Source organism: Mangifera indica, chromosome 18 (genome assembly GCF_011075055.1).
Source record: "Mangifera indica cultivar Alphonso chromosome 18, CATAS_Mindica_2.1, whole genome shotgun sequence".
Taxonomy (NCBI): Eukaryota; Viridiplantae; Streptophyta; class Magnoliopsida; order Sapindales; family Anacardiaceae; genus Mangifera; species Mangifera indica.
Window position 1 is genome coordinate 9,193,064 of NC_058154.1, and position 23,063 is coordinate 9,216,126.

Below are 23,063 nucleotides of genomic sequence, written 5' to 3' on the forward strand. Positions count from 1 at the left end.
TAACTATATAAAAGACAAATACATATAAATGAATCAATATATAGATAAACATATATACAAATGAATAAATAAATATATATACAAATAAAAATAACATATAAAATAATCATCAATCAACATCTTGAAAATATAGTTGCTTGCCTAAACGAGTGCGCAGGCGTAACGAGTCCTCTCCCTCAAAGGATAATGATCGGTGAAGCGTTAAACATTCGATGTATTGTAACATGAAGACCCTACAGTCACCTGATAAGGGCGCCTGCTGCTGTATATCCACCACCCTATACAATGCAAATGGATCGTCCTGTGGACTTCGGCATATCTCAGACCAAAATGATGTCGCAGTTAGCAAATGTGGTATCATCGACGTATATCCTTACATCTTTTGGCTAAATAGCTCTGGGTCAGCAGTGAAACTCTGTAAGGAGTCATAAACCGTAATCTTCCACTCTTTCAAATCTAACATTCCTGCCACCCAATGCGCATTATCGAAGTTTATTGGGATATAAACTTGTACACGTTGATATAATATATATTAGATCTTAATCCATTATTCTTCGAAAGGTACTTGAGATTCGAATACTAACCTTATCAATCATACCCCAAGGTTACAAATGCAACTCAGGTGGGTAATCTGCATCCACCATACGTATAAAGAGCAGAAGGAACTGGTAGCTATCCAGATCTCTCGTCCATGACGTATACTCATGAGGGATGTATCCAACAAAGCAACTCAAAACCGTCATCCAGTTCTGTCGAACATTCGTAGTATCATCATGTTAATATCGACATAATAACCCTAAAAACGAATCAACATGTTGGAAAAACAGAAAATATAATGTTATTAAGCCATAGAAGGATTATCTAACCAAAATATGAAATTCATTTATTAAAGTGAACTCACCTCGTTAGACAACCATCCGGAGGTGTCCATGAGTGTACCTTAAAATGCAATTTTGGTTCTCTCACCTATGTCATATACATGACGTTTCTCGAACAGGTTAAACTCTACATACCACTTCTTAAATATTTCCTTAAGCTTGGACAGGTCTTATCCATTGGCTTCGTGGTTTAAGAGGATTTGTGTATGGACTACGAATAAGGGGTCCTTTCTTGACAATCATACTACGAATTGTATGAAAATACTACACCAAAACAAATAATACGTTAGGTAAAATAAATAATAAATTATTCCAACCGAACTTAAGAAATTTTTTAAAAATCTAAACTTTTTAATACCTTCTGTAACGTTGGAGTAATAGCTGGAGAGTCTGCAAGTGAAGCTATATCAAATACATTTTCTTTCGAGACCGGCTGCATTCAAATACACAAATTGACTAAATAGGATGATAAATTATTTCAATTGTAGTTATTAAATTTCTTGAAAATTTAATTACCTGCTTCTGGTCCTCGTGTCCAGGGATCTCAACAACATCATCAGTGACCTCATTATTCTGAGAGACAATATCGATCACCTGTTTTCCTTTACTTGGAGTGTTGAGATAGACCAAACGAAGATCCTATTGTAACAGGAAACAACTGTTTAAAACCACGAAATATAACAATTAACAGATGAAATTTCTGACACTTCACCTCAACCTCCTCCTAAAGTGATACTGGAGCATCCGCATGTGGTGATCGATCCACATCACCAATATCCTATGACAACATTAACATTTAATATTATTAAATCAAACTATTGAACAAAAAAACAACAAAGTATTCATTATACAATGTACGTACCTCTAATGTCGAAACAGACGTCACAATGGGATCCGCAATTGGTGCAGCTGCAGAAACGTTAGACTGCTGTCACAATATCGATAATAACAAGTTTAGAGAAAATCAAACCGCATATGTGTAAATGAGATATAATATTGTATATCTATGTTATACTAAGAGGAATAATCATAGAAGATGTCGATGGAGAAGACCTCATGTAAAGTGATCCATCGTCGCCGACATCCTGTATCAGTATTACCAATTAATATTAATTAATCGAAGAGTTATATTTAACGAGATTAATAGATGTACAATCAAAGAATTCAAATATAACATTTATTTCAAAAGGACATTATAATTACCTGAACTATCGTAGAAGGTGCCATCGAGAAGACCTCATGCGATGATATATAATTATCGATATCAAGAGTCAATATCAGATCTTCTCGGGATGGTCTCTCATCAAACAACTGACGCTGTAATAATTTTAATAGATTAAAATTTATTTCAAAAGTAACATTCTTAAAATACTCGAAGTAGTTAGCACTTACAACGACAACAGGTGGAGACAGAAATGTCAGAGTCCCTGTCGATAGTCTGTCACCATCGTCCCAAGAAGACTGTAATAGCATTTACAATTATTAAAAAAAATATGATTGAGTATATAAATAGAAGAAATATCTTGTAAAGTATTAATTTTTTTACCTATCTGACAGTATTTGTATGGTGATGAGATCGTCCAGCCTCTGTACGAGTTGTCGTATCCACAATACGACTCAGTCTATCCTCTATAAGAGTCATCCTACCTCAATGCAACTAAACCTATCTTCCATCTTAGCCTCTAACCCAATAAGTCAAGCTAAGATAAGATTTTCCCATTAAGCCAATGCAGCATCGAAGTGATGAATGGAGAAATCTGGTCCAGTGACAGGAGGATTATCTGATATCTGCTCAGTGGTAGGGGGCATAGGCACGAGATTTGGTGATATGTGCTCAACGGTAGGGGGCCTAGGCATGGGATCTAGTGATATAAGCTCCTCGATAGGGTCGCTAATCAAACACGTGAGAGGGGGCTGAATATGATCATCAACAGGAGGAGGAGCAACGATCGGAGAACTAATGTCACGAGGACTCGATGATGCATCTCCTGACGTCGAAGAAGATCGACTATCCGACACCCCTGTATCTCTCTCCACCAGAGATAAATCTAATGGAAAATTAACATCATCCTACAAAATATATATTTTCAGTATTTATTATTGTTATATCCAAAGTATATGTTAATGCTTAATAAATTAGTGCTTACTGTATCTCCAGTGAAGATAGCTAAGATAAAATCCCATCTCGGAATATCCTTCGTGTGTCATCTCAACATCGGGCGACTCCTACAATTGGTGACATATCTACCCATCGATATAACGAGTCTAGTGTCTTATATATCCAAAACTATAATATCAACATAAATCGGTTATTGTATATATTTACAATCATATTAAACTAATTTTATTTTAAAAACAAAATTTTACTTTGAATTAATAAATACCATAATTACCTGAAACGCTAGTGGAAATCCTATGATGCCATACTACTTAAGCTGGTTTTCCTTTTTCTTTTTTAGGCTAGAATCTATAGAAATTCGGGAGATATTATCGCATATAGAGTGATATGTCATCTGCCACACTCGTACTCCCCACAGGTATGCATTGAACCCATCAAGATGATCAGCTAATTGTAATATCTTTTGGGAAATTGTTTTCCCCAAATCACTCCCTAACAAACCTATGTGAAGATAAAACAACAATGCTAACTTCACTGCATCAGTGTCATCTTCCCCCCATGGTCTCTGCTGGAAAACACAGCTCAGATCAACATATGTAACTAATTTACACCCATGAAAATATGTCTGGAGGATCCGATCTGTGGCCTTCGATGGAATATAGAGATCGATATCTACCATATGACTGAATCAAAGACCTGTCATAATAGCAAACTCATACGCACTGAATCTGACATCCACATCATTAACTCAAAACCATAACTCCTTTCTCGAGGTCACCTTATTTACTGCTTGAAGGATGAAGGAATGTATTAGAACTCCACTAAATTGACTATCCTTCAAGTCCAGAAAGTGTCTGAAACAGGTACATCAAAACATTAGTAGTTACCTCTTTGTTAATAATTTTTTGATCACGACTCCCACATCTCTATATCCACGTGTAGTAACTTGAGCCTTGAAGTGTTTTTTGAGAGGAAATTGCAATTCATCTCTGCTTTCGTCCCTTTTTCTCTTTTGTACAACTTCTTGTATGAAAATTAAATTACAATCATATTAAATTTATATAAATTTTAGGGAATAAATTGTATAAACCTTAAGATGGATAAATTTCAATTTGATCCCATATGGAAAATATAAAAAAGTCCTAAAATTTAATATAATCGCATTTTGCCCCCTAATTCCAACCACACGAAACTCACGCTGGAGAACTCTGGAAAACCACAATTTGCCCCCACCATGCGAATTCGCCATCAACTATGCGAATTCGTGCGTCAACAACATGAATTCAGGGGGTTGATCGTAATTATGCGAGTCCACAAAGTTTTTCAATTTATATTATGGCCTACCACACGATGAAAACGCGTAGTTTTACCCCTAACCACACGATTATGTGTAGTCCACGAAGTTCGAAAAGTGCAAAAAATAACCCCGTCTTCAACAATTCTCACCACACGAATTCGTGTGGTCACTGCGCCATTCGTGTGGTGACCGCCGAATTCGTGTGACCACATTTTACCCTCCAAACTTCATTTTTTAAACTCCATTTCAATAACAATCAAATCTACACCTAATATAACACGAAAGCTTTAAGAATATTCATCCAAATCACAAAGAAATCAAACATTTTCGTCAATCATACCAAATCGGAACCCTAACGCAAAACTGGGTAATTTCACATCAAATTGCTCAAATCATCAACCAAAATGCATAAAGAGATGACAAATGTTGTTTTACTAACCTTTTTGTCCATCTTCGTTGCCCAAAACATCACAAAAATCGTCAGAGAAAATCGATGTTGCCGAGTGCGTGAAATGTGATTTCGAAAACTCTGTTTTCGTGTGTTTGGCCGAATGCGCATGGTTAACGTCTATTTCGTCTCTGAGGGGCATTTTTGTCTCTTCCTAATTTTGGGGCATTTTTGTTTAATAGTGAAATTCAAGGTAATTTCGTATTACCGCCTTAATTTTGGGGTAATTTAATTAATTTCCCTTATTATTGTTCATGGTCAAATCTCTCTCCTATTTGTTTTTTATTTTTTTTTTCAATTTTTGGGGGTTTGGTTGGTCAGAAATTGTGGGGATTGGAAAATTTTGCTTTTCTAGGAAACAATTAAGGCAAGAAACCATTTTGAATACTTTCGTTGAATATTTTCTCACCATAACTAGTAATAATTTGTATCTTTTAAATAAATATACCAATAAATAAATAAATCCACTAAATATTTGTGTGGGCATTATTAGTATGATAATGAAAGATAGCAAACTTAGCTATCAAAGAGATGAAATATTCAAACTAATCTGTTTACTTCAATATCCTACTCATCTAGAATTACTATAAAGATTAAGAAGCATTTCATCTTTTATTGTTCATTATTATCTTATATTTGATAAAATTGTGAACAACTTTAAGACTAGGGGTTGTTCAATATTGAATGACTTATGGAACAATATTCCTTTTTCACGATCAAACATTTCTTCTTCATGAATGATATATACTCGGTTAATGAAACTTCATATATTTTATAATTTAAAAAGGGAAAAAAAAGCAAACCGAAATCAAATTGATAACCTATTAATTGGTTTTTTATTCGATTCTACACATTTTGGTTTGATTTTTCTGGCGGCTCCTATGAGATACCCGCGTGCTAGATTTCATCCACTAAGAGAAATTAATATTAAAGCCAAAGGACTTATTCCCACCCAAAATTTTCAAGTTTCTACTCATTAACTTAAAAAAATCTAAACACCCATCTATCTGTTAATTTTGACTGTTAATATTAGGAGTAAAATCATTGTTTTTAAATTTTATTTAAAGAAAAACTAATTTATCCTTATTTTCTATCTTGGTTTTAAAAACTAATAATTTCTCTCTAACTTAATTTTAAAAAGTTATTTTTTCACTCCCCATCAATTAGGATTTCTAGGGTTTTCATATTTTAGAGATAACAATTATCTCTCAAAATTCAAAACATAACATTTACATTTCTAAAAATTCATTCTCTATTTTTAATGATCATTATTCTAGACGATTCGCTTCAAGGTATTATCAACTCCACCACTAATAAGCTCTCTCCCTTTTTCGTGGTTTCTCGTTGCAAAAACCAACAAAAATTTAATTAAAAAGGTTGAATTTTTAGAACGAATCTGTGCGACAAAATCACACATATTTGTGCGATAGAATTGTGCATTGGTTGATGCATAGCTTAATTGAATGATATCGCACGGAACACGGCCGAATCACATGCTAGATTTCATTCACTAATACAAATTAATATTAATAAATAAAAAATTACATAAATATTTTTTAATCCAATCAAATTGATTTATTTATGTATGGTCAAGCCGCCGTGAATTTTTTGCCGAGAACTTTCCTTTCCATCAGGTAAAGTGAGTGCCAGCTAATTGTTTCTTGCTTTAGTTGTTGAGACTTTTTCCAATTGGTCAAAGTCTTATGGCTTATATTATAATATTAATATGATATGTCATAATTGTGATTATAATGATCACGTGGATATATTAAGATTAAAAAATTGAAGGAGTGTGGTCCACTTCAAAACAATAATTTTTTAATAATAATTAATTACATAAGGCTATAAAAATATAGGGAAATTGGAAATTTTGTCATTTTTCAGGTATAAATATACAATTTTATCATTTTTTTAGATATTAAATATTTATATAATAAAAATAGTATAATATCTAACTATCCGTATCTTCAAATTAAAGTTTGTGAGATTTTCAAGCTAAGGTTAATAAAATCTCCAAGGTTAACGAGATCTTCAAGCCTTGATGATATCCAAATGTAAAAATAATTGCATTTATAATAATTACAATTGAAAGATAAAATAAGTTTTATGAAATTAGATCGATACTTTAATATATAAATTTTTTTAATTTTTGTATTATAAAAAATTTCAATCCTCATTCAAGGATAGTGTTGAATTTGGATTGAGTTGGGTTAGTTAGAAAATCGGTTTAGTTTGATTTGATTTGATTTGATTTATAATTTTTAAAATAATAATATTTTTATATTTAATTAATATAAAAAATATTTTAAAAATTTTTTTTATAAAAAATAAAAATGACCATAAATTACCTTAAAGATTTATTAGACATAAACTATATTTATGTATGATAAAAATTGATAAATATAAATAATTATTGTGTTTAATTGGATATAATAAAAGAATACTAAATTATTATTTTATTTAAATGCCATTATTATAATTATTTTAAAATATTTTTAGTTATAATAATTAAGAACAGATTTATAATAAAATTAAGATTACCTTAATAATTTTTTAATATATCAAGTAGACATGGTAATCAAATTATCTTCTATATTGTTTATTATATTATCATTACTAATAAAATATTATCAGAATTTTTTATTATCGGTAAACCAAATAAAATAATATTGATAATAAAAAATAGATTACTAAAAAATATTTGATTATTCCCAAGCAAATAAAAGTTTGAATATTTTTATTAAATCTAATGAAACATAATAATTATTTATAACTATTAATTTGTTGTTCGTTTTAATTCAAATTAATAGTTTGAATTTATAGCTTGATTTATTTAAATTTATGGCTCCAATCGATGATTTTGGCTATTATATCGGTGAAACAATATAGTCTTATCAATGTGTCATAAATTCAAACTATTAATTAGTATTATAAATTCACACCAAATTAAATCAAATCATTTTTTATTTAGAACTGAACTAACATCACTTTTAATTTTAGTTTAATAAACTTGAGTTGAATTATTTTTTATTCTAATTAAATTAAAATTAAATTATTTTTTATTTAAATAAAACTCAAATAAAAAAAATACTTAAACTCGATCGGTTTTGTACCCACCCATATTAAATAATCCTCTCTCTCTCTCTCTCACAGTGTAGGGACATCTTATCATGGTGGGATATTGCCATTTCTGTCTAGGATAAGGGAAGGTATTTTTATCAATTGAAGGAGTTTAAAATTTATTTACAACCCTTGTAAGAGTGGCCTTCAAGATTTACCTTACCCATGATTTAATTAGTTTTCCAAGAACACTTACGGCTGATGTGATGTGGTGAACTCAAGTTGTTTATGGTCATCTGGGCGGCTAAGGTTTTTTCGTCAATCCTCATCTCTTCACTCCCTTTCATTGTTCCCATACTGTTTTCAAAAGCACCGTCGATTTTCTTGACGCTGACTTTTCCCTTCAATTCCATGCAACGTATCAATGTTATTATACAATCAACCGCCGTCTGCCCATCTCATCTTGTCTATGAAAAGTAATCTTTTCTGTTCTTGTCTTTCTCTGTGTTTAATTTAATAATTACTCATCAAGTTTGAAGTTTAGAATTAGATTTGGTTACATGTATAACAGAAGCCTTCGGAGTTGACGATAAGAGCAAAACCCAAGTCTTTGTTTCCTGTTGTCTTCAAATTCTTTCTTCTTGCTTTTAACCACTTCACTCTCTTTGTGATAAAAGTGTCGTTTCTCTCTCTCATTCGCTTGTCATTTTGCTGTTTGCGTTGAGGAACGAAGCGGGGAGAGGAGATAAGTTTTGTTGCAGAAGAAAAATGAGGCTTGGTCTCTCAATGACCAAGGTTGTTTCTCTTTTTGTTTTGGGTTTTTTGGTTCTCAACTGCTGTGTCAACTTTGGATCTCACGCTCAGCGTTTGCCTGATGAAGAAGGTAAGTTCACCGCAATAAACTCAGTTCTTATTATCTGGGAAAACGTGAAGTTTGATTTTGATTTTGTCTCTGTTTGCTTGGTGATGCTTGTGAAAGTGTGTTTTTTCGTTTGGTTGCCTAGAATTAGGAGATAGAAGAATTTTGTATTCTCATATCTTCATTTTGTGTAAAAATTGGAAGTTTGATCTTGATTTTCATTCGGAGTAACTGATTTTAGTTTCTGGGTATGTTTTTGTTCTGTCTCTTACATTTGCTGTGAGAATTCTTCTCTTCGGTTGGAGAGAATCTAAAGACAGATATTAAAACGAAAGGTTGAAGCTTTGAATTTGTTTAATTATATTAGACCTAGAAATAATCTCTTTTTCTTTCAGTAATCTAATATGATCGATTGTTTGATGTTAAATCGTTTCTCTTAGTTTCCTGTGATTTGTTTGGTTGGCGAGAAAATATAAGCCATTAGAGAATTTTACTTTTCCCGGAAAACACAGTCTGAGAAAACAATTAGAATAATTTCTTGTACTTTGGTTTCTTAGTATGCTCTTTTTTTATTGATTTTGGTTTCCGGTTATCTTCTTCTATAATTGTTTCTGTTCTGTGTTTTGACGTTTGGTGTCAAAAATGTTCTGTTTGGTTGGCAAGAAACTAAAAGATGAAACTAAAAAAAAAAAAAAAAGAGTGGAAGCTTTGAGTTTCTTTTCTTTTAAATTCCACGTAGGAAAAACTCTCTTTCTTACTCAATAATTCATTTACCAGGAATATTATTGTTCATGGTCAAATCTCTCTCCTATTTGTTTTTTATTTTTTTTTCCAATTTTTGGTGGTTTGGTTGATGACAAATTGTCGGGATTGGAAAAGTTTGCTTTTCTAGGAAAATAATTAATGCAAGAACCCATTTTGAATACTTTTGTTTAAATTTTCTCTCCATAACTAGTAATAATGTGTCTTTTAAATAAACATACCTATAAATAAATCCATTAATTATTTGTGTGGGCCTTATTAGTATGATAATGAAGGATAGCAGACTTAGCTGTCAAAGAGACGAAATATTCAAACTTATCTTGCCTTCTTTCCCTTGTTGAATATTTTATTCTGTGTGGGTTCACAGTGAGAACCTTGGTAACAGTGTAGATCGGAGACATTAGTTTGATTCTTTGATATGGATTAATCATCCAAGAATTTTCACTTCCCACAATAAAAACAAAACCTATTCTCTGTCTTTCTTGCAAGTTGCAAGTGGGATTGTGATATGTTTCTTGCAAGTTGCAAGTTGCAAGTCGTTTTGTATAAAAAATTTTGAAAAAAAATCTACTGAGCCAACCCAAGCCAGCTTAAGCTTGGCTCGAGCTCGATCGAGCCGAGCAGAACCCGGCTCGTTTTGGGCTCAAACCGAGCCGAGCTCGAGCTCAAGCTGACTCGGTTCGAGTCCAGCCCTAGCTGGAATTAATGAAGCTTGATTGATACACACACATTCATTCTTGTTCATTGACATGTGAACACTTATGAAATTAATGTGTTGAAAGAGTACTCACCTTTTGACCATTTGCATTATCTTTGACATGGTGGAATATGAAACTGATTGCTTTAGCATTTCTGATTAGATTTAGTCTTGATTCAATTTTGTTCTAGTGCTCATGAATGAGTTTTTTCTCTGTGACAGTGAGTGCTCTCAAAGCAATACTCTCGAAACTGCAGCTCAAAAATAAAAGTGTATCCTCAACTTCCTGCAGTGACAGTGCATGGACTAACTACGATTCTTCAACTAAAAGCAATATCACCTGTGATTGTACTCAGAACAACAATACTGTTTGTCATGTCACTATTTTGTATGACCTTCTTCCCTTTAACAATTGTCTGTATATGCACAATTTACGTTATAGTGTTTACTTAGCTTGTCGTTAGAGTTAGTTCTGATTTTACTTAAAACAGAGACTGATATTATAATTTTAAAGTGAATTTTAGCAGCCCAGTTAGTAATTTGTAACATCCATTTTTTTGACAGCAGATATCGAGTTTTTTTGACTTATTTGTTATTAATCAGTAGTGTTGCGGCCTATCTTATGAATTCTAATGCTTTTGATTTTCACTGTCGAGTTCTGGGCTTGTTCTGCTTGCTACTCTCTACTTACATGTTTCCTTGTTATTTTTGTTGTGATAGCTATATGAAGCGTCAAAATTTAGCTGGAGTTTTTCCTGAGGAACTTGCTAATCTTATTTTTTTGAGAGAAATGTAAGTGGGTGTTCCTTTTTTCTGCATTAGGATATCTTTGTGCAATATCGGCACATTTTATCAAATGGTTCTCTAAAATTGAGGGCTAAGTGAAGTTGGTTTTGTCAAAACAGCGATCTTAGCCGCAACTATATTAATGGAACAATCCCTCCAAGACTGGCTCAGCTCCAAAATCTTACCATTCTGTAAGTTGCTCCAAACTTTTACCACTTTAAATGAGTTCCCTTCTGCATTTGTTTATCTGGTTTCTGAAATTCCTTACATTTTCTCACTGTGACTTTGAGTGCTTTTTCCAATTCCATTATTTATTTAGTTATTGATGATTTAGATAACTTGTTGGTAGGTTTATAACTTTATGTACATTGCAGGTCCCTTTTGGGAAATCGTATTGGCGGTTCACTTCCACAGGAAATTGGTGACTTTCCTTCACTTGAGGAGTTGTAAGTTATTCATCAGACTCCATGCTTAAATGAAGTAAGAGTTGCTTAAAACATCAATGTCAACTGTGTTTCAATTTTCAGGATCTTGGAGGCTAATGAATTTGAAGGACCTATTCCTGAAACCCTTGGAAATGTGAAGAATTTAAGGAGACTGTAAGACTTCTGTCCTTATCTTCCAATTTATTCCTTTTCTGAAGAATCAGGCAACTGCTGTTGGTGCTTCGGTTCAATTTTTAACCCACTGTGTACTTTTACAGTCTTCTTTCTTCAAACAATTTTACGGGACCAATACCAAAATCACTTGGCAGCCTGACAAACTTACAAGATTTGTAAGTAATTTAGTGTGACATAAACATATGAAATTTTAGTGTTTAGAATTTCCTGATGAAAAAGCTTGATGCACTTTTGCAGTCGGGTAGATGGAACCAACCTGACAGGAAGGATACCTGATTTCATCGGAAATTGGACTAATATGACCCGACTGTAAGTTTTTTACTTCATTAATTTTTCTTCTTTAAGAAACCGAATTTCTATTGTTTAGAACTTAAAAGTTTTCTGAGTCAATTTAAATCTACTGCAGTGATATGCAGGGAAGCTCCTTGGAGGGACCTATTCCTTCCACTATATCACAGTTGACAAATTTAGAAGAACTGTAAGCACTTGGTCCCGTGTAACGGTGACAACAATATTCAGTTTAGCAATCTTATTCGTCGTTATAAATAGAGAGTACTTTAACAATAGAATTATTGATAATTTCTGATGCTTGTTTTCATTTTCAGGAGGATTTCTGATCTGAAAGGATCAGGTTCGCCTATCCCAGATTTGCAGAAAATGACAAATATGGATAGATTGTGAGTTGACATTGACTTAATTTACTGCAATACAACATTCAATTTGGCCATCTTTTATCGCATTAACTTACCAATGGGTCAACTCTATTTCTGTGACTTAGGGCACTGAGAAATTGCTCGCTTAATGGTACAATCCCACCATATCTTGGGAGTATGCCAAAGTTAAAACTTCTGTAAGTTGCTAATCTTTTCTGTGGTGATAGATCAATCAATATATGTGAAAAACTGCACCTTTTTATTTGGATAGGAAACAGTATATAAAAAAATGCTCTGTCAGTTGATAGATTTGTTCAAAGACACTTTACCTTATTTATAATTGTTTGGTCCACCTTTTTATTATTGTAGAGACTTGAGCTCCAAAAAATTAATAAGTCAGGATATAATAGTAATAAAGTCAAAATTATCTTGATAATATATTCATATTTAAGGTGAAATTTGTAATCAAATTATATTTCATATTACTTACCACATCATAAATCAAATAAAGTAATATTAGTAATAAACTATAGATTATCAGAATAATTTTTCAATATAGTGAGTCAAACGCCCTCTTAGTAGTAACTTGAAATAGATGAATTTTGTTTTGAAAAAATGTCTTTTTGTGTATTATTCTGTAACAAATCTTGTTATTCCTTGAAATTTGACAAATTGTGTTATTTCGTAATAAATCATGTCATTACATATGTATTAACGTGACTTTACTTATTACATAGTTTAGGTTAATTAAGGTACGGTTCGGTCAATCCAAAAATATTTCTGTTCAGATTAAGATTAAAATTTTTTGATACAATTCTATTTCGAATCAGGTTAAGGTTTAGAGTCTTCGATCCAAAATCGGAATTAATATGACACGAATACTATCTGATGACAAGAACTGTCAGGTCTATAAAAAACTAGGGTTGTGCACGGTTCGATTTAGTGCGGTTTGAGAGATTTTTCAAACCAAACTGAGAAAAACGGTTTGAAAAATTTTCAAACCAAACCAAACCATTTTATATTTCAAACCAAACTGAAAAAATACAGTTTTGTCTGGTTTGGAGTATAGTTTAAACCATAGTTATCGGTGTTCTATGATATACAATACATATCATATCCTACTATATGATAAGATAAAGATAAAAAATGATACGTATTATGAGGTATATCGAATTAATACGATACAGTAAACGTATCACTTGATATAGTGTGTATCTTATAATACAATACATATTTCTTATATTAATTAATACACTATTTTAGAGAAAATAAATGCATTAGGGGTGTATATGAAATATTTTAAAATGTTAAAAGTATTTGTGATATTTTTCAAAACGATGATGTCTCAATTATAATATTTTATTAGTAATTTATTATTTTAATTTTTAAAAGATGTATTATACAATATGATACATGATATTGTGAATTGAATTTTTGGTATACTATACGATACATGATTCGATTATTATAATTTAAAACTTTTAAAATCATATATATATATATATATATCATTTAATAAAATTAAGTGAATTGTAGTTTTTTGAAACATAATATAAACATGTAAAATAAATATAAAATATATATACGCTATACATTTACAGAAAATAACAAAATAAATATGAAAAAACAAGTTGTACACCTAATTGCTTATTGAAAAATTTTGTCAAACATAGTTTTATATATACATATATATGTATATATATATGTGTGTGTACAGTTTATGGTTTGATTCGGTTTAAAAATTACTCAAACCACAACCAAACTGAAAAAATAGTTTGAAAATTCTAACCCAAACCAAACCATCTTACAAACCAAACTAAACTAAATCATAATTTTTAAATGGTTTGATTCGATTTTGTGGGTTAAACCAAATTATGTATACTCCTATAAAAAAAAGTTGCACCTATTTATTTGGATAGGAAACAATATTTAAGAAAATGCTCTCAGTTGATAGATTTGTTCGAAGACACTTAAACTTATTAATAATTGCATGGTCCACTTTTTTATTATTGTAGAGACTTGAGCTCCAACCGGTTGACTGGTCAAATTCCTGAAACACTTCTTCATAGTTCGAAAGCCCTAAAATTCATGTAAGTCAATTAGAATATTTAATGATTCCTTGTCTATAAGCACTTCAACATGCAGTACTTTCGCTAATTTACCAGTGGTTTGCATACTTTTTTTTCTCATAGTTTCCTCGGCAACAACTCATTAACTGGAGCAGTTGACAGTTCGATACTAAATGATAACAAGAAGTGGTAAGTTTGCCATATTTATCTTGCTGACACAAGACTTGAGGTTGTCAATCATGATGGCTCATTCATTTTGAGAAATTTTTTTTATCGATTTTGCGGCATTGCAGGGATTTATCTTATAACAATTTTTCAGAGCCATTTACAGGTGGTTGTCAGCAGAGCCAAGTGTAAGAGACTTTTCTATATCAGTTACTCATATCATTTGTCCATGTCTGTGCAAGTCTTCTTATTTTTAGTTATTACTATTAATTCTGTATTATATCTTCTGTTATATCTAAATCTTTCCTCTATCACTTCACAGTAATGTAATCTCCAGTCTTCCGTCCTCCGTGGACAACTCGTAAGTTTTTTCTTTTTCTTTTGCTTTTGCTTTTTTATGTTATCAGTAAGGTTGTAACTTTCTTTCTTGTGTATATATAAAAACTAAAACATCAATGATTAACTCAATAAATTTTCAAATCAGAGATTCTTGGTGCTTCGTGAAGGACCTTCCCTGCCCCGTAAAAGCCACACGTAAGTATATACTTGTCAGTTTTATTTTTTCACCCAATTGCAATACCCACCTGATTTATACTCACAGCAGAAGAATTTGTTCCTGCAGACTATTCCTTGTTTATTAATTGTGGAGGAGGTTCAGTGAATTATGGGGGCTATACCTATGAAGAGGACTTTAACAAAGAAGGTCAGTCAGTCTTTGCTTCAGTGGAAAAACGGTGGGCTTACAGCAGCACTGGTATTTTTACAGGCGATGAAAATCGTGGTTACTTGGAATCGAACCTGAGTGGTCTGAATGTGAGTGGTGAAGACATCTACAAAACTGCTCGCCTATCACCACAATCACTCAGGTATTTCGGCCTGTGCATGCGACAAGGCAGTTACAATGTGAAACTCCACTTTGCTGAAATTATGATTGCGAATGATCAGACATTCAGCAGTCTTGGAAAGAGAATATTTGATGTTTCTATCCAGGTAAAGGAAAAGCGAATACTTAACGTTTCATACTTTTTAAAGATTTCTTCAACATTTTAGAAGAAGAATGTTTATTTTTTGGTTAAGCTTGCAAAGTTCTAATGATCTCAATTTGGCACAGGGGGAGGTGGTTTTAAGTGACTTCAACATTATGGAGGAACCTGGAGCTGCCGGTGGAGGCATCACGAAAGAATTTAATGTCACTGTAAGTGGTAGCACTTTGGAGATCCACTTATACTGGACAGGGAAAGGAACTAATGCCCTTCCTGAGAGAGGTGTTTATGGGCCACTTATTTCCGGAATTACAGTGAAACCAAGTAATTGTTTCTCCTATATAAGGATTTTCCCTATTTTTTCCTGCCAACTTGTCCCTTAACTTCTTTATAATTTCTTCTTGTAGACTTCAAAGTTGATACTGGGGGTTTATCAGTTGGAGCCATTGTTGGCATTGTACTTGCTTCCTGTGTGGTTCTAATACTGGTGGTGTTGGTCATTCTATGGAGGCTGGGTTACTTGTGGGCCAAAGACCCTGAAGATACAGGTAATGTTTATAATTCAAAACTATGTTTGCAGTAGTTAAAATATCTTTGCTTCATTCTGACATTAATATGCCCACAAAAGCTTCTCTTTTTCACTGATTGTTGGCTAAAGTTTTAATTTCCTTTCTTGTTGCAGAACTCCGTGGTCTTGATCTTCAAACTGGTATTTTCACTCTAAGGCAAATTAAATCTGCTACCAATAATTTTGATCCTGCTAATAAGATTGGTGAAGGAGGATTTGGGCCTGTTTTCAAGGTAAAAATGGTTGTCATAACTTGCAGTTTTCATTGACAGTGGCAATTGCCAATGAATTACCATGTTTACATGGCTCTGACACTTCCAGGGTACATTGGCCGATGGTGCTGTGATTGCTGTGAAGCAGCTATCCTCCAAATCAAAGCAAGGAAATCGTGAATTTGTGACCGAGATAGGCATGATATCTGCTCTGCATCACCCAAATCTTGTGAAGCTTTACGGCTGTTGTATCGAAGGAAAAGAGTTGTTGCTAATATATGAGTACATGGAAAACAATAGTCTTGCTCGCGCACTTTTTGGTAATCAGATCATTAACATTACATATACTTCTTAATTAACTTCTATCAATTGTGGTTGAACTCTTTTATATTTTCTCCTTTTCTAGGTAAACCAGAACAACTGCTCAACCTGAATTGGGAAACAAGAATGAAGATATGCATAGGTATTGCTAGGGGATTAGCATATCTGCATGAGGAATCAAGGTTGAAAATTGTTCACAGAGACATAAAGGCTACAAATGTGTTGCTTGATATGAATCTAAATGCGAAGATATCAGACTTTGGTCTAGCTAAGCTTGACGAAGAAGAGAACACCCATATTAGTACCCGTATAGCTGGAACAATGTAGGTCTTTTTTCCTTTTGAATGGAGTATCATTAAATTTTTTTCATCTGGCTTCAATATTTGTTTCTTGTCCAGAGGATACATGGCACCTGAATATGCAATGAGGGGCTATTTGACCGATAAAGCAGATGTTTACAGCTTCGGAGTTGTTGCTTTGGAGATTGTCAGCGGCAAGAGCAACACTAATTACAGGCCAAAGGAGGAGTTTGTTTACCTTCTCGATTGGGTAATTGACATTAACAACATTCATCACTCCATACAATTTAATGAAGTTACATTTGCAGTTCTTGCTTTGACATTTTTTCTATTCTTTTCTTATTGCAGGCATTGGTCCTGCAAGAGCAAGGAAACCTTCTTGAACTTGTGGATCCATCTCTTGGTACAAAATTCTCCAAAAAAGAGGCAATGACCATGCTTAACATTGCTCTTTTATGCACCAATCCATCTCCTACTCTCAGGCTATCCATGTCTTCTGTTGTTAGCATGCTTGAAGGCAAAAGTGCAGTCGAGGCACCTATCATTAAGCGCAACACCGACAACAATGACGCAAGGTTCAAAGCATTAGAGATAATATCACAGGACAGCCAAAACCACTTCACAACCTTCTCTCATGGTAGTCACGAAGGACCATGGTCCGGTTCCTCGACTTCTCTCCAAACCAGAGACGTGTCTATAGAGGAGGATTCTTCATCAAGAAGGCTTCTTCAGTAATCTTTAATGGTCAGTGGAAATTTGAGAAATGATGCTTTGAAAATTTTTATTTAGAATTGTAAAGAAATGTGAGTTGGATTGTGTTAGGAACCAACTCTTATTTAACAAAAACAAAAGATAAAAACATAAAATACACAATAAAATAAAACTATTTTATTAATTAAAAGATTGTAAGGATAAATTGAATAATTTGAGGAGTTTGGGGTCTCTCATTCTAGATAGTTTGAGGAGTTTGGTATCTCTCATTCTTCGACCATTCGAGGCGTTGAAAACCTCCATGAATCAGTTAAGGTTGGTTGTTCAAATTACAAAACCTAAAATATGTTTTACCCCTTCCTTTTTGAAACTTGATGTTGTTTTTATAGTAAGTGTCATAATTATAATATTTTTCTCCCTTTCAAAACTATCTTGTCCTCAAGGTGAATATATACACACACAACACATTCAAAAGTTTCTTTTCTTTCCCCTTTTTTTGTAAATTTTTTTTTTGGGCAAAGGAGTATTTTTCACCTAAGTTTTAGTTCAATCTCAAAATCACATCTATGATAATTGAAAAACTCAAACTCTTATCTACGACTTAACTACTGCTAAATTTTTCTGTTAGAAATAACAATAAAACCATCATTTTACTATTAATATTAAAAAGATATAAAATTTATTAAATTTTCTCCTGTAGGTATTAAAAACTAATAATTTCACTTCGTCTAAAGTTTTCAAAACATTTTTCCCCCAAACCTAGGGGGTTCCATATTTTTTAAGTTGCAAGTACCTCTTAGAACTTTTAAAAATAGCAGTTTCACTCCATTCTTGAACTTCACTTTTTAGTGTTTTCTTTCGCCTGAGCCAATGGTAAACACTGGTATGATAAAGAGATCTTCATCTCTTTATCCACGGTGTGAAGAAAAAATGTCTCTTCATCTCATAGTGGTACAATGAAGGGATCTCTATCTCTTTGTCCATGGTGAGATGAAGAGATGTCTCTTCATCTCACAATGGTGCGATAAAAAGATGTCTTTTCATCTCACAATGGTGCAATAAGGAGATCTCCATCTCTTCATTGCATTACCTTTTTCCGTTGGCACAGGAGAAAAAGGAAATTGAAGAGGATGCCGAAAAAGATGTCAAAAGCTAAAGTTGAACCATTCCATTCTAAACAATTTAATGAGTTTGAGATATCTCATTTTACGGTCATTCGAAGCATCAGAGACCTCTTTGAATTAATCAAGATTGGTTGTTTAAATTATAAATCCTTAAAAATATTTCTTCCCCCTTTCTCTTTGAAACTTAATATCCTTTTTATAATAAAGATTGTCATTAGATTGAGCAAGAGTGTTTTAATCCTAACAAATTGCATATATGTAGCTAATACTATGAGGTTTATTGCTTTTTTTTTTGGCAGTGTCTTCATGAAAAGTTTGTCAGAAAAGTTTACTAATCAAAATTTGTAATAGAAGAAGCCTTATTGATCTTTTTATTATCTATCACTGGCATGTCCTTCGTATCGTCATAAATAAATTTTATCATTTATGGTTTCAAATTTATTTATTTTCTATATATTACAAGTAATAAGAATTTATAATTAAAATTGATGGGTCTATTGGCTCTCAATGAAAGGTAGGTAAACTCCTAAAGAAAGGTTGAATAGGTTATGTAAGATAATTAAATAATAAATTTTATGTAATAAATTTAAAGGGTGACGGGAAGAAAGATAGCTCAATCAATTTAGAGTAGTTTAGAGTTTTTTTCTCAAGTTTTTTACGTCAATTTCTTCCATGAATTGTTATGAGAAAAGATTTATGATAAGGTAAAATTGCCCAATGGTTAAATTTTCTTTACCATTGAGGCTTGGAAGTGGTGTCCTTGTTCCTCGAGTGGGCATTTGCTTTTTCATTGATTTCTTCTTAAATATATCCTAGAGACTAATGGCTGCTTGAATGACTTTGATTTTTGCTTGAATGATCATCACTAATGAGCATGCAAGATTGATGAATGAGTGTTTATGGCTTGAAGTAAACGAAATTTTTTGAACGATTTGCCTTTTGAGTAACGAGTTGGACTTTTGAGCAAGTGTTTGTTTAATCTGATCAAGTAGGGGTGAGCAAAATAACCAAATCAAAACTACAACGTAAGCATTTGACTTTCGGTTTTGGTTTCTATTCAAAACCGAAAAAATTAGAGTAGATTCTAGATAGTAATATTGTGGAACTGTTAGATTTCGAGTCCGGGACAAGTTCTTACATGTTGGGAACCAGAACGAACCTAAATAATTAAATAAAATGAGTTGGGCCGCGACCCGACCTACCTGACATATGCATTTTCCATTTTCTAATTTCATTACTTTATATTTCCCAAAGTTCTTTTCCTGAGCAATACTGTTCCCCCAAATCTCTTTTGCTGTACGCCCTAATTTGCTTCCTCCTGCAAAGGCTTTAATTTGACCACGTAAGTTTTCCTTTTCGTTTTAATTGATAGTTAAAACTAACAGTTGGCGAGTCATGCTAGGATTTAATATAGGGAAACTCAGGAAATCATGTAAGGAAAGCACAGGTTTATTTAAAAGAAAGAGAAACTTGAGTAGAAATAGAAAAGGTAGCAGTGAAATCAGATCTAGGAAATGAATTAAAAATAAAGAAAGAAAGTAGCAGTGGCTGAAGCAAGCAGGAATTGAAGAAAAAAGGTAAATGGTAGTGAAGAAAGAGACTAATTGAACAGAGAGAAAAAGAGAGACATTGATTGTTGAAGCTGAAGAAAGAGACTAATTTGTTTTTTATGATTTTGCAGTAAGTACTTGATGAGGTGAAAGAAGTGCTGTAAGTTATATATGGCACCAATGAACAAATGAAATGAAATCTCTGAACTAAAACCGTTTGACAGAAATTTTGAAGGTAAAAAAGAGAGGGCAGTGTTAGAAATTTTCTGAAGTGGGCTAACATTAATTATGATTTTGATTTAATAAAATTGGATAATTAAGTAGTCTAATGATAGTTTATAGATGAGTTTAAGTGATTAATAAAGATAAGTCTAATATATTTAAAGGTTATGCTCTGGGTGGACAATACAAGTGTGGGTTTTAAGGTTTATTGGACCTTGATGTGAGGTCAATTAACCTACTATAAATTGACTAGGTCTCTATTCCAAAACCTAATGTAAAATAAATGAAGTATAACTTACTTATTCAAAGCTATGATTGAGGCTTCTGGAGTAGAAGACCAAGTCACATTGAGAGGTGATCTCAGCAGCTAATTTCATGTGATTTCAATAGGTTTTTCAGTTTCAAATTACATGGAGATCCAGGAATTTCTAAAACTCTAAAATTTAATTCAGTATTTTATAATTTATACGTAGATCTTGAAATTATAATTGAATAATTTATTTTATTCTATTTTATAAAATAAATCTAATATGTGGTATCAAAGCAGATACGTAATTAGGTTATAAAATCTGAATTTAGGAGTTAAACTCTGAAATTTCGGATGCTAGCACGTTACTGATGCAAATTTTCAGATAGGGGAACCCATATGACTGTCAATTTCTTATCAGAAATACGAATGAATTTAGACGAAAATATGGGAAAATGGGTATGTCAATTCCGTAATTGGGAATCTCCTTTTTGTTGATTCCAATTTGTGGTTTATTCATAACCCTACCACAGCCATAAGAAATATATCACTCCTTTTGTTCTTATCTCTTCATCTCACCATGCATTCCTGATTCTGATTAAATTATATTTTGAAAACCATAAATCTAAAGTATTAAATTTTTTTTAATTATTGCTTTTAATAATTTTGATCCTAAATTAGGGTTTTTGATTCAAAATTAGGGTTTCAATTTTTTTTTTTAATTAGGGATTGATTCAGTTTCAGTATAAAAGGATTTATATTAAAATTACAGTTTTGATTTAATTTCTAAATCAGAGTTTTTTTTAAATCAAATTAAGGTTTAATTCAATTAAGTTTTTTTTTTAATTGAAATCAAGGTTTAATTGAAATCCTATTACGGTTAAATTTTTGAAATTAAATTAAAATTTCAAAATTGGAGTTTTTTTTTAAGTTTTGGATAATTTTAATTTTAAGGTTTAAAATTAATTCTTTTAACCTTGAAATTAAGCTTCGGAAAATTCCTAATTTTGATAATTAAGGTTAATTTTCAGTCCAACAAATTTAATTTCAAATTCAAATTAATTTTTTTGTCAAAACTCGACTTGACCGATTATTGGCAAAATTGAAGGCTGTTGAACCTCCACCGGCGTGAGCTATGTGGTCATGCCTTCTCTCCTTTGATCAGCACTGCCAATCGACGACAAGATTGGGTAGAAAAGTCATGGACGTTGATCGAGTGTGACTACCTTCTTCAGCATTTCTCCAACGCAATTTCTAGGCAAAGACGCTATGGGAGCCGACGATGGCATGGTCTGAAACTTCCATGTTGTCCAAGATTAAGGTAGTTACCGAAACTGGCAGAATTGTCACTAGAATCTCAAATTAGGGTTTTTAGTAGGACTCAGGTCAATAACGGGTTGCAAATACTCGATAAACCTACCCGTAAATGAAAAAGATATTGTTCAACCCGGTCAAAGTCAAACCGGGTCATAGAGATCCGATTAATAATCAACATGGGTTTATTTGACCCATGTACCCGATTTTCTTTAGTTAAACCTACCCGAACCAACCCTAGAGCGTGAGTTTCACATGCGCATGAAGGGCATGCTGAAGACCCTGAAGGCGCGTGAATGAAAAGGATGGCACGTGGGATTCAATTGAAGGTGCGTGAGAGCATGTGGTTGATTATGATGGCACGTGACCATTGTCTGGGGCATGTGTCAGCGCGTGTGATTATTATTGATGTGTTTACCGCTTGTGGAGGCTTTCCTTTGGTGTATGCAGCGCGTGAAATGACTTGTTCAGCACATTGGTAGTCTCTCAAGGTACATACAAGCTTGTAGTTTGTGTAAGTAATATATAGGATCTTCTGAAAGCATGTTAATGCATATAAATGACAAATTATATTGGGTGGTCTCATGTAATTGTGAGTAATTTGTTCCTAACATGCATAAAGAATCATTTGGACATGTTTGTGTGTCAAAGTCCTTTGATAGCATGTAATAAAGTTTTAAAGTTTTTTTTGGGATACGTAAAACACATGAAAGGTTTTATGGGGTGTATGTGAGTATATGAAAGTTAGTTAAACACATAAGTGTGTGTAAAACCCTAAGGCAGTGCATGAAACCTAATAAGAACATGTGACTATAAGTGATCTAAAGGTTTAAGGGTGTACATTACAACATATGAAAGGCAAACAACAACCCTTGACTAGCATTAAAGACAAATATCAGCACATAAATGGCTTGTGGTGGCATGTAAAGACATATTAGACACCTTATAAGTCTCCATTTGAGATGAATTGAATTTTAAGTTAACTAATGTGGCATAAAATACTCCCTTAAAGTAAAAATTATTGTTCAATGGGATAGATGCAATAATTTAAGAAAGATTGTCAAAGACAATAAAGTACCATGTCTCATAAAATCTTATT

General features: G+C 32.6%; 1 protein-coding gene across 1 annotated transcript; it reads left to right on the plus strand.

Moving 5' to 3' along the window:
• Nucleotides 1-8,020: 8,020 nt before the first annotated feature.
• Nucleotides 8,021-17,697, plus strand: LOC123202407 (probable LRR receptor-like serine/threonine-protein kinase At1g53430). Its single transcript, XM_044618335.1, has 24 exons — nucleotides 8,021-8,685; nucleotides 10,343-10,508; nucleotides 10,841-10,912; nucleotides 11,026-11,097; nucleotides 11,281-11,352; nucleotides 11,434-11,505; nucleotides 11,610-11,681; nucleotides 11,764-11,835; nucleotides 11,933-12,004; nucleotides 12,132-12,203; nucleotides 12,305-12,376; nucleotides 14,195-14,269; nucleotides 14,372-14,437; nucleotides 14,542-14,601; nucleotides 14,736-14,774; nucleotides 14,898-14,947; nucleotides 15,036-15,403; nucleotides 15,525-15,720; nucleotides 15,804-15,944; nucleotides 16,079-16,197; nucleotides 16,286-16,496; nucleotides 16,583-16,820; nucleotides 16,896-17,046; nucleotides 17,145-17,697. The coding sequence occupies exons 1-24, from the start codon at nucleotides 8,571-8,573 to the stop codon at nucleotides 17,529-17,531; spliced, it is 3,030 nt and encodes a 1,009-aa protein (XP_044474270.1). The 5' UTR covers nucleotides 8,021-8,570; the 3' UTR covers nucleotides 17,532-17,697.
• The last annotated feature ends 5,366 nt before the right edge of the window (nucleotides 17,698-23,063 follow it).